The sequence below is a fragment of the Ipomoea nil genome, unplaced genomic scaffold (genome assembly GCF_001879475.1).
Source record: "Ipomoea nil cultivar Tokyo-kokei standard unplaced genomic scaffold, Asagao_1.1 scaffold1043, whole genome shotgun sequence".
Classification (NCBI taxonomy): Eukaryota; Viridiplantae; Streptophyta; class Magnoliopsida; order Solanales; family Convolvulaceae; genus Ipomoea; species Ipomoea nil.
The window spans coordinates 7,859,615-7,877,605 of NW_017617471.1; the positions used below are offsets into that span (position 1 = coordinate 7,859,615).

The following is a 17,991-nucleotide window of genomic DNA, read 5'->3' on the forward strand; positions in this document are numbered from 1 at the left end:
TAACTATACATCCATAATTTCATACTATAAATCCAGAATGTGAAATTATAAAATTATGAACATATGTTTACGTAACTAACGATAATCGAAAATGATTTTTTTTATTTAAGTAAAACGACGCCGTTTTTGCATCTGTGTGCTACCATGCATGGTGTACACGGATGCATAACATAATTTGCCATCGACTCTATTACAATTTAGTATCTGTTTAATATACTTTTCCTATCAATTGTAGCCTAAAGAGTCAATATCTCACAATCAGAGTTCAATCTTTTGACCTTCCCTTAAGAAAAATCACATAAGTACCAATTGAGCACAAAGTGCTTGGCCCTAAATGAGCTTTTTAGTTTCACCTCTAACAATTTTTTTCAAGGCGTGAGTCCTAATTTGATGTTATTTTTTGTCTTTCGCATAACATTCTTTTTCTTACAAAATGTTTTGACCTAAACATTGCATTCTTAGCTTAAAAAGTCCAAGAACCAATCCAAGATTGAACTACTTCTTAGATTGATTCTTGCAATTTTTTTAGTTGAGAATGAAGTGGGTTGGTCAAAATAATATTTTTTAGAAGGAAAAAAAAAACTATGCAAATGACAATAAAGATATAGTTGAAGTGGACCTCACACTCTGTGTTAATCAATTATTAATTTTGGTTATATGAGAATAAATTACATCCAAATAACATGAGACTTATACCAACACTATAAAAGATTGGATTATAAGATAATTAACAATTTTATTTAAAGAAAATTAAATATTAACTTTGAAGGCTCATATTTGATATGAAATTAAACAAAACACATTGATATATGAAAATTGTCCTGCCCAAATGTCTCAGTCAACAATTAAGGAAATAGGCAAATGGGAAGAGTTAGCTATGTGAGCAATAATCACCATATGTGTGTAACTGTGTAAGAGAGAATAATGATAAATAGAAAATCATCATCATATATTAAAAGCAAAACAATAGTTTCGAAATAATAACTCAAAAATATTAAAATTATCAAAATTAAATTTTAAATGAACTTTATAAATTCTTAGTTTGGATATGGTTTTAGTTATGATATATACAGATATAAATTTAATACAAATATAAAATGTAAAAATCTTACATATGTTAAACTTAAAATTAAAAATTATATTCATTTCATTTAAATTAAAATATCCAAAAATATTTTAAATACAAAGTAAAAAAATTACTCAAAATTAAACTTGGATTAATTTTACAATGTTAGTCTAAAAAATTAAATTTGAAATAATAAGTGTTAGTAAACAAATTTTCTAAACAGAAAAACAAAAAAATAAAATCAAAAAACAAAAAACAGATGACTGTTTTTGAAGTAAACAACCCTTCCTTAATTTGTATTACATGATGTGTTACTTATTTGAAAGTTTCAAAAAAAAAACTTGTTAAATATTTAGGTAATTGAAGATTTCAGCTTGTGAGCAGTGGATAGACTTTCCTCCTAAATGACCAATTTAAGCCATGGATATTGTGATTTGTGGTTTATCATTTATCAACAAGGTATCATGTTTATCTTAAAGCGCAATTAAGGGGCAGTTTTCCCCAACCAAATATATAAATGAGAAGCTAATCACAATTAAAACATAATCTCTCCTCAACACCTCAAGAAACTGCTATAAACTCAATTCTTTAGAAGAATTAGTACTTGTGAAAGAAGTTTTACTAGTTCTTGTTCTATTGGTCATACATCTACTCGATCCAGGTTGCACCCATCACCTTAGCCATGAAGGCATACCGGTCTACAGCTTCATCAATCTGCACCCGAGACGAGATACATACACACAGTAAATCATCATATCTCAACTATATAGGAAAACTTCAAACTAGGAGAAAAATAGAATAGATGATCGAGTAAAACGGTTTACCATTTTCTGCGTTGGGAGTCCAGCTCCATGTCCAGCTTTACGTTCTATCCGACCAATAATGGGGTTAACCTGGGGGCTTTTCTCCGGGCTTGTACATAACACGTATTGCATGGTCTGGAAAACAAATTGTACGTACTAGGTCAACTTCCATTTTCGAAAAAAAAAAAAAAAAAAAACTTGGAAACAGAAGAATTCACACACCGCCAATAATTTCAATGTGTGTAATGGCACAACCCTATCGTCATGATCAGCTGTCAATAGCATGGTCGATGGGTATTGAGAAGCTTTACTGGAAGTTTGTTCCCATGGTCTTTTCACATTATGTAGTGGTGAGTACCTGAGGAGAAGATAGGAAAGGAATACACGACAATCTTTAATTTCAAGTAATAGGAATGGGCAAAAATATGAAAGTTTATGAAGAAACATCTCAAAATAAATAATAACAATAATCTCACTAAACCCCTGACGTTTCAAATAATAACACTTGGACCCTCTGGGGTTTGAAAATTTATACTAAAATCCCTTGAGCTTTAATTTAATTACTCATTTCCCACAAGTCAGGGCCAAAAAGACACAAGTGCTATTCCTATTTTACCCTTCTATTACTCACCAAAACACCACTACTACTACATTAAATTAAACAATTCCAAGATAACACTTTAAAAATTTAAAAATCTTTTAATTATATCTCTTTTTCCTATTATCTTTTCTACTGTTATTCAAGAGTATTGATTGTGCTTCAAGCGAAGCTCAAAAGATATAAATGTTTTTTTTTTTTAATTTTAAAAACTTACTAATGACATTTAAAAAATTTTCCAAAAAGAATTATATGTTTTCTCCAAATTTACTAATGTTGAGAAGGATTAAGACTTAACTTCTTTGTAAAACTTTAAATTAATATTAAAATTATTTTGTTGAAAAAGTTTTCCCGTCACTTTGTAACAATAACAATACTACAATAGTAATAATAGACAATCACAAAATATAGCAAGATAACTAACTTGAACAGCCAATGAAATTCTTCCTCCTTCTCTGAACACCCATAGTCAGATGTCCATGCATGGCCTGGAAAAAAAAAATGTAAATAACAAAATGGAAATGTAACACAATAGTAATAATAATAATAATAATAATAATAATTAATAATAATTTATGTTGGGGGAGCCTGACCATATTTGCATTAGAAGTCTGAAGCCTAGTTTGGCCATTTTCTCCATAAAAATAAAAAATAAAAAATAAAAAACTTCACTCACCAATCGTAAACTTGTGAAACCTAAGCATATCCATAACACCAACATGTGCAAGAGCACAGCCGAAAAGATCAGGTCTCTGTAACAATCATATTTCAAGATCGCAATTAATTTATTAGTCACTCATTCTGCAGAAATGTGGAGAAAGCAAAATTGATGTAACATACCTGATTGATGCAAGCCCCAATTAGAAGCCCACCATTGCTTCCACCTTCAATGCACAGCTTGCTAGGTTGGGTGTAACCAGTGCTAACAAGATACTCGGCAGCAGAAATGAAATCATCAAAGCAGTTTTGCTTTTTTGCAAGAGCACCAGCTTTATGCCATTCTTCTCCGTATTCCCCTCCACCACGAATATTTGCTATGCAGAAAACAACACCTAAATGCTTTGCAATCACTAGCCGGGGAACAGAAAAGTATGGGGTAATGTTTATGTTAAATCCACCATATCCATACAGTAAACAAGGGTGTGATCCATCCAAAGATATATCTTTTCCGGCTACTATAAACATAGGTATTCGAGTACCATCTTTACTGGGCACAAAAACCTATAGGGAAAAAAAAAAAAAAAAAAGGATTACACCAGACAGAAAAGTTTCATGAAATATTCTCGTCTGCTTTAATGCTAAGAAAGAAGCATCTGTTAACACTCAAAGGGTAGTAATATAAAAGCACAACCAAGAGAAAACCACTCACCTGATTGACATGGAATTGTGTCCGATCAAAGCCAGGGACAACTATTTCACGGAATATTTTCATTTCTGGAGCACTAGCTTGAAGGTTACACTGATAGATAATCCCAGGGACAAGGAAGTTTGTAAAGCCAATAAAAATTATGCTGTCTTTGCGGCGAGCAGAAATTCCAGACACCGTTCCAATATCAATAGGCAAATGGTGCTCTAGGATACCTGTATCTAGATTTCTCAACTGTAAAACATTTTTCACATCACTCAAATAACTTACAACCAGTTGATTCTTATTCACAGCTACTGCAGATTCAAGCACATCTCTTTCATCCTCTTGGATCACATCACACCAAGAACCAGATTCTTTAACATCCACCCTAACTAATTTATACTTTGGAGCATCCTTATTAGAAAGAAAAGTGAAGACAGTGTCATCATTGGCAACGAACTCATAAGAGGCATCAAATGTATCGATGAGCTTGATAAAAGGTAGCATCTCATTTGTCCCTTTATAGCATTCAAGCCCGTTTGGCAGTGCAGATAAGTCACAGTAGTAGACTTTGTTTACAGGATCGCAGTTCTCAAAAATAGATTGAAGTACATACTGCAGAAGAAAAATATTGAAACAAGGTCATAATTTTTAGATTCTAACAAAATAAATGAAGAATTGGCATACTATCATTAACAGTAAGAAAGAAATATCTTTAGGCCAAGTTCAAAAAAAAAAGTGTGATTCTTCAGTATCAGGCCACTAACTTAGCTCAACTCAACTAAACTTTGATTACAATATAGTTATAAACATTCCGCTATGCCAAACTAAAATAATAGAATTAGAGTCCCAATTTTAGCCTGATTACAAAACAGTAAAATACTTTTTCAAGCAACAACCCATAGAGCATTCCACCTCTCTCGCTTTATTTTGTTGCATGATATTACAAGGAAACATGAAATACAGATTAATATGTATTTCAAGCATCCTTAGAAAAGAAATACTCCATATCTCTTTTGACCATGTCCTAAGAAAAGAATTATGTAAAAGTTAGGGAAAGAGCTTTTTAGGCCCCTGAGTTATAAGTTAATAGTGAAATCAATCCCTAATATTTAGCCAAAATGCATATGTTTTCCCTGAGTTGTCACACTTATAATTAATCCCAAATTTATAAACTAATATAAGGAGTTGTCACACTTATAAAATTATTGTGTTATCCCAAAAATGCTTTCTCCCTAAATATAGTTTTGTCTAGGAAGATCTTTAAACAAATATAGTTATTAACTCTTTTAACAAATCATATAATGTAAATGAAAATATGATATAATACCTTTCCATCTTCGGTTACTAAAGCTGAACGTGTATGTTTTGGGTTATCTGGATCTTTCCAGCACAAGATATCTTCAGATTGATCTGTACCCAAGAAATGATAATAGAGCTGATGGTGTAAATTGGCATTTGTCTCCGTCCCAGCATCCAAATTATCTCCATCCCTAGGGAAAATGGTTATAGATGTTAGCACATCAGGAAACTATATCAACTGCTTTAACGGGGGGCAATTAGAACTCAGTGGTGGCAGAATTCTCCAAAAAGGTGTGGTCTGAGAGCTTCAGTTTGTAATTAATAGAAGCGTTTAACGGGTGCAATGAATCTAGCTGGGTTATGTAATAAATGGGTGCATCCATTTATCACCCATTTAATTAATGGACTGAGTCACAAATGGTTCAATGTAAACACATGAATCCATTAATACCAAGTCCATTACTTTTCAATTTTTATAATTAGCAGTATTGTTTACATTTTCCTCTTTCTCTCAGTTGACATGCGACAACCACCACTACACCATCACAGTTACAAATTACCACAGTACTACTCACTACCATTGTCATCCCCTAACCACATATCACCTTCTATCATTACAAAATCATTTCTTTTCTATTTTGCACTTTTTTCTTGATTTGAACAACTCATACTCCCTAATATACTACTAGAAAATCAACAACTAGTGCATACCCGTAAAAAGCAATTATAGAGATGGTTGGCATATCTTATGGACTATATTTGGTATATACTCAGAAGTAGAGAGACATATACCTGCATCACATTAAATTGACCACTAAACTAAAACAACTAAATTATACTAGTAATTTACCAATTAATTATAGTTGCTTTCTAATTATACTTGTTAAATCAAAATTAATGAGTACACTAAAAATGGTTGTAGACAATTTTTCCCTGTTATGCAGTAGGAATTTTTCCTTGTTCAAATTTCAGTGTAAGGCCTTATCAGCAAGGCACAACAAATCTCCAGCAAAATAAGTTGGTAATAGGTTCAAATATACGGATTGGAATGGGCAGGTTAGTAGGTCTTGATCCAACAATTATTCCAACAAAGAGAACATTTCCCTACACTTACGTGGGAGTTGGATAACGGCTGTAGAAAAAACCTTTGCCATCATGGGTCCAGCTAATACCTGAGAACTTCACCTGAAATCAAGCCAACAGCACTCAGAATCTGAACGTAATGACACTGAATATTACCCTTAGCATGTAGATATACATTATACAACTTCCTGGAGTTGAAATTGATCTTCAACACCTTGAGCTTACCCAAGAAATAGTATCTGGCAAAACATTCTTATCTTCAATCCGCATAACTTTGATGGTGACCCAATCACTTCCACTTGAACTAATCGCATATGCCAAGTACTTAGCATCCTCGCTAACAGCACATACGCTCAGTGCAACTGTCCCATCATCGCTTAACCTATTTGGATCAAGCAAAACTTCTGCTTTCCCATCCAAACTATCCTAAAACACAAAAATATATCTTTCAAAGTAATGAAAAGCACAGCTATAGGTGCAAAACTGCAAAAGGCACATAATTTACGAAGTTCATCATGCCAAGCAAATAAAAATCCAATTTTTACTGACCTGAACGTAAAGGACTTTCTGTGGTTGAAGCCCAGTATTATGGAAGTAAAAATACTTATCACCGGCGAGGAATGGAACTTCGTACTTGGGGTAATCATACAATTTGGTAAGCTTTTCCATTAGCTTCTCTCTAGTATCACAGCTCTTGAGTACCGAATCAGTAAGCTCCACTTGCCTCCCCACAAATTCCTTAGTCTCCTCTGAATCAGGGTCTTCGAGCCTATCCAAAAATCATCAAATTAAAAAGGAAAAGCCAGCAATACCCTCAAAATTGCATCAATTTCGACGCACCGAACTGACTGACAACAGTTAATTCATTCAAGAAAACCCAGGGAAAATCTCGTCCCATTCCAAAGCAGGTGAAAAGGAGAGCAAAACAAAACGAAACGGAAAAGATTACCATCGATAAGGGTCGGGAACGAGAACGCCATGGTAATTATCGGCGACGGAATCGTCACGGCGAGCGACTGGGTACTTGAGGGGCTCGATAAAGGCCTCCGTGAGAGAACCCATACTTCTTGGCGGAGAAACAGAGGGAGGAGAAGGAGCGGGGCGTAGTAAAGTTGTGAGCGGCCGCGGGGCTCTTCGATGCAGGAGGGTAAAGAATTGGGTTGACGCAAGACCGAAACTGAGAAAATTGAAAGGTTGTTTTCTAATCGATTTCGTTAATCTTCTGAATGAAAAATTGTTGATTATTTCAGTCTTAAGCCCACCAGTATTCATCCCTACATATAACACTTGCTTTCACGCAATACTCCATGGGAGTTGTGTGGAGTGTTATCATTTCTTTATCCTAATTTTGGCAACAAAAAAAAAAAGTTATATGAGTGTGCTTTTTTCAGTTTTCTTTTTCTTTTTTCTTTCTCATTACAAAATTATGAAAAACAAACATGTTTATTGACATTTTTATTTTGCATATTAATTTTCTAATAAAAAATACGAAGTTAGTGATAGATAACAATAATATCAAGTAGTGGGTGCATTAAATCTAATCACTATCTGAGCTAGTCATCTAATCAAAATTAACCATTAATTAGTGTTTAAAGTTTAATCCACTGGTTCAAACATCGACATCAAAAATGTAAGGATTAATTTAACCATTAAATCATCGTAATTTATATTTTTCTAAATGCTCTGTTGGATTGAAATGTGCTTTGGGCTGAGGATTCAACTTTTTAGGAGAAAGAAAATGAACCATCAGCCCCATAGGCTCGGTGCCGTTTGTGGGGAGGCTTTTCTTTTGCAATTAATGTTCTCTGTCTCTCAGAATACCAAAAAGAAGAAAAAAAAAAAAAAAACCCAAATATATAAAATTCGCATTAAAAATAACTCGGATAAAAGGCTCATACACAACAAATTTCCAGCAACTGAAGATTACATGCAACATCAACTAGTGTAACTGTGGCACACGATAACCCCAAAAAGAATGTTATAGAATGCTCTTTACTAATATACAATCACAAAACTTGACACATCAACTGCTGACCTCAGTATCAAAAGTATAGATGTAAACGATCAATAAAGCTTGGGGTCACTGAATCTATCCTGTCAAGAAAAGTCAATCATTTGAAGCTCATCTAAAATGCCCCTTCCCTTGTTATCTGGCTGCTGGGAGCCCACCCCCACCTCAACTGAGGATAGAATACTATTAGATGTTGATGGAACACTCTGTCCAGTTGCAGTTAACAAAGGTCCAGAAGTACCCAATGGCGATGTGGCTGTAGCCTGATTATCGGAGGCTTGTTGGTTCAATTCTATAGGTGCAGGTGAACTTGATTCCGGGGCAACCGAACTTGATTCTGGTGGTTGTGGAGCAGCATCCGGCGTTGGTGGCGCAGGCTGTGCAGCACCAGGTTCTGGCGGTGGAGCATTGGAGGCGGACACTGAAGGAGTGTCTGATTCGGGTATAGAAGCCCCTGCTGCTGCTGCTGCTGCTGCTGCTTCTGGGTTAGGTGTAACACCCGGTTCTGATGTTGGTGCAGTGCCATTTTCTGGCGGAACTGTTGCAGCATTTGGCGGTGTGGTTTTAGATCCTTCTAATAATAATGGTTTATCTGGCTTCTGTAGCAAGCCCTGCTTGTTGGGAGTCTTTGTTTGACCAGGATTTGGACCATACAGGGATGACATTCCAGGCGGCAGAATTTCAATTGGTGGCTTTTTCGCTGCGTCTGCCAAACTCGTGAGCTTGGGTTCCTCAAGAGAGGCTAGGAAAGCAGCAGCAGCATCAGTTTTTGTCGATAAAATATGCTCCATTTCTTTCTGCAACGTTTTGTTCCATGATTGAACCAGTGACCTCAATGAAGGTCGTCCATGAGCCTGCAGACAAAGAGAATTGATATTGAAGCACTAACTGTAGAAGTTGAAATGTAAAATAAATCTGGTGCCATTAATATATATGCAACAACATCAAAGGTTAAACTGTTAAACAATAATAGTTGGTAGGTAGAGAAAAATACATGAGCATGAAGAACAGCTTCTGCGAGCATCCCCGTTTCCTGCCATGCTTTCTCCATTAGAACATTGTCACCCAAAAGTGCAGCTGCAAATGCTGCTTCTCGTCCAGAACCAACTGATATCAAGTTGTTCGCCAAATTCTGCAAAACAATATTTGCCCTTGCTAAGATGAAAAAATCTCACTGTCGATAATTTGTTGCACATATAAGAAAACAGAGTGAAATCTGAAACAAAAGAGAAAGCATTTTACGTACACCGAGTCGTGTCAACTCCCCATGATTTGCTAGCCTCAAAGCAACTCCTCTCAACTCCTTACCTTGTAAAGCTCCCTTCACTGCACCAGCAGCTGCTAATCTTTTAAGAGCTTCACGAGCAATGTCAGCTTGCCCGGTAGCATCTGCAGCGTCAATAAGATCCATAAACTCATTGGCAAATTTAACTACTCCTTGAACAGCATCCACAACGTTTTCCTTCTTTTCGGTCATGTTCATAATATCATTCAGATTCAAACCAAGAGCTTCTTGACCTATATCTCTGCTGTTGCTCATTGTTAGAAGACACTGAAGTCCTCTTCTTAAATCATTGCTTTGCATGGCCAGATCAAACTCCAACCTTTTAGATATTCCAGGTAAGTGAAGTGCTTCAGTAGCATAACCCATCCCAAGCATAAATTGTGCCAAGTCATCGTGATGCTCCCTACCAAGTCGAACTGCCCATTTTACTGCACTAACAGAGTCCCCATAAGCTGCAAGACAGCGGCAACGAATACCTGGATGACTGAGGGATATTGCATGAGCGCACATATATCTATCCACTAGCCATAAAACACCATCCCTGACACCCACAATGACGAGAGGTCCAACTGGTCTTTTTTGCTCTGCTGGAAAACGAGTGACAGCAACTGCAACCCCACCACCACCTACAGCAACCTCGTTAACTCTCCTCTCTTCAGTAGGCATCCCTGATTCATCGCCGTCAACCTTGGATTGCTTAGGCAACAAGAATGGAGGCACAGAGGGTGCATGCTGAAAAGAAGCTAACCGGACAACCTGTAGCATGGGAGGTCTTAATGCTATCCTCTCTTGAGAAGTAGTTTGCTTACTTTCAACAGTTATTAACGCTAGCTCTCCATGTTCAGCGACAGCCCTTGCCTGCGATTCCTTCTGTTGCATCTCCTCTTTTCTGCGTTTTGTTTCTATGTCAATAGGTGCAACACCAGCATCCACAAATACACACTCAATAGTAGTTGGTGTAGCAACAAATAACTGCCTTCGTTGCCAAACAGCCCCAGTAGCATGTGGAATTGCCACATCTCCCAGGCACCTAAACTGTGGACGCAAAGAAGATATGACAATGTTTTGAGGATAAGCAAAAGCACAATATTCAACTGTTTGATCCCATGCTGTCCATTCAGGTTGAGGAAGAAGATCACCAACTGGCTGAAATGTTTCCCAGCTGTATAATTGGAAATTCTGTGCAGCCACTTCAGTTGAAGTTCGCTGAGAAGCGAAACCGTCATCAAAAGTGTTAAATGAAGAAACAGCACCATTTCCAAATCCGGACAACGGCATGGATTGAATTGTTGAAATTGCTGTAGCAGCAGCAGGACTAATCCTCCGAGAAGTTCGATAGGCAACACCAAGTAGTGCACCTCCATGCAAACCAATAACTGGTTCACTGCGAGTACCCACTGACCTCATTAGCACATTTGAGGTCCCATCATCCAGTAAGATACGGGCTTGAATAGCGGCAGATGAAGCAGCAGAAGCAGCAGCAGCTGCAGCTTGTGCAGCAGCTGCAGCAGCTTCCTTAGCTTTTCTAGATGAACCACCTTTAGGAATGATAGGCATCCTTGGAGGTAGTGCAGATTCCAGTAAAGCAAATCTATCCCGACAAGTGTCCCATGCCAATAGTCTTGCACTGCCAGAATCAACTATTGACCAATCACTTACCTTGTAGATTGCAAAGTAAGGGATATCAGGCCATACAATTGCCACATACCTGCATGATGTGACCAAGAAAAAACACTCAGCTCAAAAGAACATCAAAGAAATAGCAAATGCCCTAACAATGTGGAAGAGCTAGTAAAAATTATGATATCAAAGATGCACAAGTAACTTGATAGTAAGTGGAGCAAAGCATGCATGAGTACTTACTTTCCCGAACTGCTTACAGAAAGAACTGAGTATGAATCATGTGGAACTGGAGTAGTTATATGCTTCTTAGTTTGCTTAACAAACAGCTGTTCAGGGCTGTCTACCCTGAACCTTCCCGTGTCACTCAAAGATCCATTACTTCCAAGGGCTGGACTAGCAGCGTTAGACAACTGAAATTGCAGCAGCTTCAATTCCCTTTCAACTACATAGATAGCTGTATGCTCACGACTTCCAGGAGGTGTTGGCAGTGGAGCTACAGGTGGAAGAGATCGTGAATCAAATTCACACAAAATGACACCTATATTGGTTCCAGTAGCAACAAGATGAGGCTGCAGAGCATGTGCAACCATAGAGTATACCTAGAACAGCAAAGCAAAATGAGGTATATTGTTCCAAATATCTGAATTCTATATTTCTATCCTCTACACATTCATGATTCATTCATCATAGCAAGTTTCAGCTGAATATCTTCTTATTTTTCAAGATAACACTTGGTTAAAGGGTTCCCAGGATTGAATGGAGAAACTGAATTGTATAGACAACACTGATTAAGTTATGATAAGGTTAGTTGACTTGGATTTTCAGGTCATCTCAAGATAAGAAGAAGTTAAAAGGATGTTACGTCAAGGATAAGCAACATACTCTGAGCTTTTTATGCGAAGCAAGTAGTTGAGGAGGGACTAGTGAAGAAAGTTCACATAAAGGCCTTGTAAGAGCTGAATAAGTGGGGTGTTCAATAGCCCTGCAAAAGTTTCACAGAATGATATGCTCCCATCAAAGAAAGAAAAAACCCTTGAATTGTGAATAGGAACTATAGCCAAATGTTCCTAGCACTTCTTTCCCTACAATGTAAAAACTTTAAATACTGAGCACATTATGTAAGCAGCTTCAAGGGGTGGATATGCATACCAAATATGGGAATCTTTAACACATGTCAGGATATCAAGGTTTGGAGCCCGAGGGTGGCACCAAGACGCCACACTATGGCAAGTCAGTTTTGAAACTGGTTTTATTCTGCGTAATTCCTGGAAACAAATTACTTCAGTAAGTTGCAGAGGAGAAAGACAATGGTCAACAAACATATTGAAAATAACAGAGCATTTAATGAAGCGATGAGATGCACCACCTTGAATGAAATTGTGTCCCATATTGCTAATGTTTTATCAGCACCAATTGTAATAAGTTGGGGGGCACTACCCATCACTCTAGAAAGCTCCACAGCAATAACACCACCATCATGAGCCTTGCAAATACAGAGGGATTAAAAGCAATCAGCAGAAGTAAAAACATGTCAATAAAGTCTCCTCTTAAAAACCATGGAAAATATTAATACATTCACTTAGAAAAGAGAACAAAAAACAGAGGATGGGAATGGAAACAGAACAGTTCTGCACATGCTACATACAATAGTTGCAGTGTTGCACCACAATGAGTTATAAATTTTCATCCCTCCATTTTCACAATGAAAATTATTTGGTTCCATTTTGTATTCCATTTATACATCACATATCAAAAAGTGGGCATTTAAGTTATTGAACAAGAAGGCAATATACTGCACCACAACTTCAGTTTCAAATACAAGAAAATGGTAATAGAAGAAATTTTTGCCAACAAAAAAATCTTTCACCATTTATTTACACTTTGCCAAACCACTTGGGATTCTTTGTCCTTAAAAACTAAAAGTAGAATTATGAAGGTAATATACCTTCAAACTCAGCTTAGGCACAAGTTCTCGATGATCATGAGCATGGTCTGCACTCCAGAGTATAAGCAAACCATCACTACCACCGGAAACCAAAAGTGCCTGCATACAAGAGAATGGAACAAAGAGATGACAATGAGAGATTAAGATTGAAACAACAAAAACAAAATGCAGTACTAGTGATGTTAATGGGTAAATACTGTAATTATCTTGTACAGTAAATACAAGACGAAGACAAATAGCAGTATGAGATCAGACAAGGCAAAATTAACAAATTGAGGTAGAATGTTAGCCGAAAAGGACCCTAAGCCAATAAATTCTAGTTAATAGTACCTCGCCAGATGCTGCCACAAATGTCATCAGGCAAGAAATTGCTCCCTTGTGACCTCCAGTGTATCTTCGAGCAATCTGACATACATGCGCAAACATAATATCAGTTTTCATCTTCTTTGGCTTAGAATAATACTCCCTCCATCCTAATGTGTATGTCATGTTCAAATAATGGGGCTTGACTTAAACTATTTACAATTCAATTTTTTTATAATATTTAATTCAATATTAGTGAATAATATGTATATATTTAAAATTTTCTATTAATATAAAAATTCAAATTCAAAATTTATAAGAAACTATTAAAGTAAACGAATAAAGAAGAGATGATTTCACTAATAAAAAAGAAATAGGAGATATAAAATGGGACAAATGGAGTAAAAAAATCAGTAATCAAGAGAAATTTTGACAAATCAAAAATCCCTAAAGAACCAAAAAAAGGGGAGGCGGAAAATAGACAAACCTTCCATGTGATCATTGAGAGAACTCTAATCACACCGTCTGACCCACCAAAAGCCACAAGAGGGCCCTCACCACCATTTGATCTTGAGAGGAACTCCATACTGTAATTGTGTAAAAGAAATAACTAAGGCAATTCACTCAACATACCAATTCTAATAATTACCAGGGAGAAAAAAATAAATTTGTCATCCATAACTAAAGATATCTAATCTCAGTTTCTAAATTCCTGGATATCTTATGTATTTTATTGTTTGGAACTTCAAAAGTGTTCCCATACACATGAATAACATAAACATTTTATATAGAGAGAAAAAGAAACAGTAAACCAGATCTTGTTATTGTCAAATGGAAAATAGAAACACGAGATGCATGCCTGGCTATGCAGTTCTATAGTAGTTAGTAATCTATGTAATGAGTAAAAGCATTAGAAATGATGAGTGCTTTCCATTTCCATCTGTTGATTTAATTCCACAGCCTGCACCTACGAATCCTAAGATCTTCTGACTTGAAAGGTTGTAAGTACACATTAATTTCAAATCTAACATTTTACAAAAATAGTTTGACTTCAAGGGAAAATGTTTGTCTCAAAAAGTAGTCCCAATAATTAGAGCTACAGTCATTTTCAAACTAACACCCAATTACTAGAAGAATACAGATTGAATTGAAGTCAGTTAAGCAACGCAAAAATTGCATGATACATTCCAAAGGCATAAAGATCGCTTTCAAATATCAAAATTTGTAAGATTCATATAACATTTCATTGGTTACTACAGTTTTATAGTAAAAAAATCCACAATTTCCATGGTTACAAACTTGCATTACTAGTATTATTACTCTGAAAGATGTGAATTAGCTAGCCGTGCATAGTTTTTTCAAGTATTAAACTTCTCAAAAATAAAAATGATAATCATGTTTGACAAGAAGCTAAAAGACAGAAGACTTAAAACTTGCCAAAGAAGTGGTTTATTGTCAAGGTCCTGCTTTGGTACATCACGGCCACGCATTGTCACCAAATCCAAAAAGATGGCTTTATTCTCACAACATATGACAAGAAAATGTCTTCCTTTTGTTGATGGGGCAGGAGAACTAAAAGCAGAAGTGACGTTACTGACAGCTGTTGGAGCCTCAGCAGCAGCAGAACGGTTGCGCCAAAGTTGCCAAAAGCGCACGTCATCATCATAAAAGCTGACCTGCTTAACACTTCAACCATGCAAAGCAAGGGTTGTCTCAGCTTAAACAACATAGGAGCAGAAACTCCAAGCATCTAAAAGAAGAGTGCAAGCAATTCATTACCTCCCACCTCGTATGGCTTCTGTTGGTTTCCCTCTAGACTCTGTCATAAAGAACACAAACCAGAGTAGTATTAAGCACAATCCATGATAACACAGTAGAAAGTAAAATCCACTTTTACAATTTTACAACCATGAAGTAAATGTAATTCCTTAACATAAAAGGTCCTTTTAAATAAGCAGACTACACAATCAGGTAAAACATATTTGCTTCCCGAATTCAATTTTTAACCTAAGTAAATAGAACTTATACCACCAACAATAGGTTATCTTTTGTACAGTAGAAATGTTCTTAATTGTGAGCAGTGTAACACAAATCTTCCCCAAGCTCTATATGATGAATGGAAATACTTGCTTTTATCATTTTTCTTATTGTGCTTGTTTGGCCCATGTAGATAGGAGGCAATTTTTTTTTTTAGAAGAGCTTATAAAAATGAACTTTTCAAAGAATGTATTTTTAACACTTGGCAAACACATCTTATAAGTTATAAGTTCTTTTACTACTTAAAGACCCAAATCTACACCAAAAAGCTCTTCATGGAAAAGCCTCAAATTGAAGCTTCTACAAAAAGAGCTAAAATTGCCTCTTATCTACAACAAAAAGCACTTCATAAAAACCCATGTTTACCCTAGCTTATGGCTTTGGGAGTAGATAAGAGACAATAAGGTCTTGACAACAAGCACTTTACTACTTTAACCAAAAAGTTCCAGCTTGATATCTTGACCTAACAAGGCCATGGCTTATAGAGTTATAGCTGTAACCAAAATTTACAAAACCCAAACTGAGACATATATGTCCCTTGGGTTATGATAACTAAACACCATGACCATTCATACCAAGAGAAACTCAACAGACCAAATGTTCAGCATGCTATTTCCATCTCTCTTGACATAATTTGAGTGTGATACTCTGATACTCAAGCCTCTGTTGTCCCAAAAAGAGCATGCATTTCTTTTTCTAAATCATGGGGAAGTCTTAACTAAAAAATTGTTATTTGGTTATCCCTAGTGTATATCATTATTCTTAAGATAGAACACATTAGGCAAATTATGAGAGCTATAAGCCACTTAAGCAATCTTTAATATAAAAGGAGGATCAAAATCCCAGATTCAGGCAACTCAGATCAGGTCAGACCAATCCCCCGATACCACAAATTTCTATGGAGAAAGACCTCTACCAGACTATACTCTAGCAGATTGACAGAAAACAACCACCTTATAACGTTAAAATACCTAGAATGAACTTGAAATTTTTACTAGGATTCCAGTCCACCCATTAAATCCAGAAATGCTAGTGCACATTTATTTGTTAACAATTCTTATACGGAGTATATTTTATCAAGGCAACTCTGATTCAACTTAACTACCTCTATCCTCTATAATTCTATATAATCGAGATCAAATCAAAAGAACAGGTAGATGAAAAAGAAGATGTAGAAGCAATTAGAACATTTATGATTCCACTATCCAAGATTCGTGAAGCAAAACCAACCTGATTCACCCTCGGCAAGCTTTTCGAGCTTTGCCCCGACCAAACGCCTCTCATCAACACCACCAGCCTTCAGCTCATAAATGACCTAATAACCAAAATCAATTTAACAAAAATATCAAATTGAATATCTTGAAATCAGAGAGGGAAAAGGGGAGTAAAGCTAAAATCAAGACTAAGCATATAAACCTGGCGGTGCTCCCAATTCCAAACGGAAACGTGATCCGATGCATCCGCAGTCACGATCCACGGATGCGTCGGGTGCATATGAATCTTCACTATCTTATCATTTGTCGGCCGGAAAGCCCTTAACCGCAGCATTTTTCAACTTTCAACTTTCCAGAAGTGCAATTGAAGAGCCACTCGGCGATGGATCTGACGATGAAATACGAATTTGTATACTTAAATGTAACCTCTACTCTAAAATGTCAGTAAGATTCAGTGAAGAATCTGATCGTGCTACCGATAAGAAACATCAAAATTTTCCGACCATTCCAATCAAACACCTTACGCCAGCTGGGAGTTGAAGAATGAGGAACTGGTCACTGTAAAGTGTAAGAATTAAGAAATGGCAAGCACTTTGAACAAGACGAGTTTCTCTTTTTCTCTGGGCAAATGAGGGTTGTTTTGTAAACATTTTACATACTTTTCGACATGTTTCGATATAAATTAAAACTTATGTCCTTAATTACAAATAAATTTCCATTAGATTATTGCTTATTTGTAATTATCCCTCTTTAATTTTTCAAAATTTCACATTCATCCCTTTATAGTATAGGAATAGGGTATTAGCCCCTATTCTGTTGATAACTTATGCTTATTTCATTATTATATTGAGTTAATACCCAAATGATCATCGACTATAATGGTTTTTTTCAATTTCGTTCTAAATGACTTTAGTGACCTAACGCAGTCCCAGACTTTTATATTTTTGTTCAATTTAGTCCTCCAGTTATTATTCCGTTAAATTGGTGTTAAATAAATGGACAATTTAGTAATCTCAATATTGGTCTCTCTTTACTCTTAGACCTATGAAGTGCGAAATTTCTCTTTCTTTTATTAACTAATCCTAGTATTACTCTCAGACCTACAAATCAAATTTTATGTTCGCAAGTTTGGGAGTAATTCGCAAAAGAAATAGGAATTTCACACTTCGCATGTCTATGAGTAAATAGATGTCAATATTGAAATTACTAGATTGTCCATCTATTTAACACCAATTTGACAGAATAACAAACGGATGACTAAATTGAGCAAAAATACAAAAGTCTTGGACTATATTGAGTCACTCAAATTATTTAGGACGAAATTGATAAAAATCACTATAGTTGAGGACCATTTTAGGTATTAACTCTTTCAT

The 17,991-nt window shown here is 36.0% G+C and overlaps 2 protein-coding genes across 2 annotated transcripts; both read right to left on the reverse strand.

Moving 5' to 3' along the window:
- Positions 1 to 1,539: 1,539 nt before the first annotated feature.
- On the reverse strand, positions 1,540 to 7,536 carry LOC109182097 (prolyl endopeptidase-like). Its single transcript, XM_019332149.1, has 12 exons — positions 7,150 to 7,536; positions 6,750 to 6,969; positions 6,426 to 6,626; positions 6,232 to 6,302; positions 5,146 to 5,308; positions 3,837 to 4,430; positions 3,308 to 3,688; positions 3,144 to 3,219; positions 2,892 to 2,955; positions 2,092 to 2,227; positions 1,891 to 2,004; positions 1,540 to 1,780 (listed from the first exon to the last, which is right to left on the reverse strand). Exons 1-12 carry the CDS (start codon positions 7,470 to 7,472, stop codon positions 1,715 to 1,717), a joined length of 2,409 nt encoding a protein of 802 aa, XP_019187694.1. The 5' UTR covers positions 7,473 to 7,536; the 3' UTR covers positions 1,540 to 1,714.
- A 507-nt stretch (positions 7,537 to 8,043) lies between these two features.
- LOC109181908 lies at positions 8,044 to 17,260 on the reverse strand. The gene is made up of 14 exons (XM_019331877.1): positions 16,821 to 17,260; positions 16,635 to 16,719; positions 15,147 to 15,186; positions 14,805 to 15,053; positions 13,855 to 13,954; positions 13,395 to 13,469; positions 13,065 to 13,163; positions 12,486 to 12,602; positions 12,269 to 12,384; positions 12,002 to 12,101; positions 11,360 to 11,718; positions 9,458 to 11,204; positions 9,206 to 9,343; positions 8,044 to 9,065 (listed from the first exon to the last, which is right to left on the reverse strand). Exons 1-14 carry the CDS (start codon positions 16,950 to 16,952, stop codon positions 8,298 to 8,300), a joined length of 4,125 nt encoding a protein of 1,374 aa, XP_019187422.1. The 5' UTR covers positions 16,953 to 17,260; the 3' UTR covers positions 8,044 to 8,297.
- Between the last annotated feature and the right edge of the window lie 731 nt (positions 17,261 to 17,991).

Coding starts and splice junctions, on each gene's coding strand:
- LOC109182097 (XM_019332149.1), bottom strand. CDS start 7,472: ATGAATACTGGTGGGCTTAAGACTGAAATAATCAACAATTTTTCATTC. Junction 6,970..7,149: donor GTTCCCGACCCTTATCGATG/GTAATCTTTTCC, acceptor ATTTTTGGATAG/GCTCGAAGACCCTGATTCAG. Junction 3,689..3,836: donor CACAATTCCATGTCAATCAG/GTGAGTGGTTTT, acceptor TTTTCCCTATAG/GTTTTTGTGCCCAGTAAAGA.
- LOC109181908 (XM_019331877.1), bottom strand. CDS start 16,952: ATGCTGCGGTTAAGGGCTTTCCGGCCGACAAATGATAAGATAGTGAAG. Junction 11,719..12,001: donor CTTCGCATAAAAAGCTCAGA/GTATGTTGCTTA, acceptor TTGCTGTTCTAG/GTATACTCTATGGTTGCACA. Junction 9,344..9,457: donor GGGAGTTGACACGACTCGGT/GTACGTAAAATG, acceptor ATTGTTTTGCAG/AATTTGGCGAACAACTTGAT.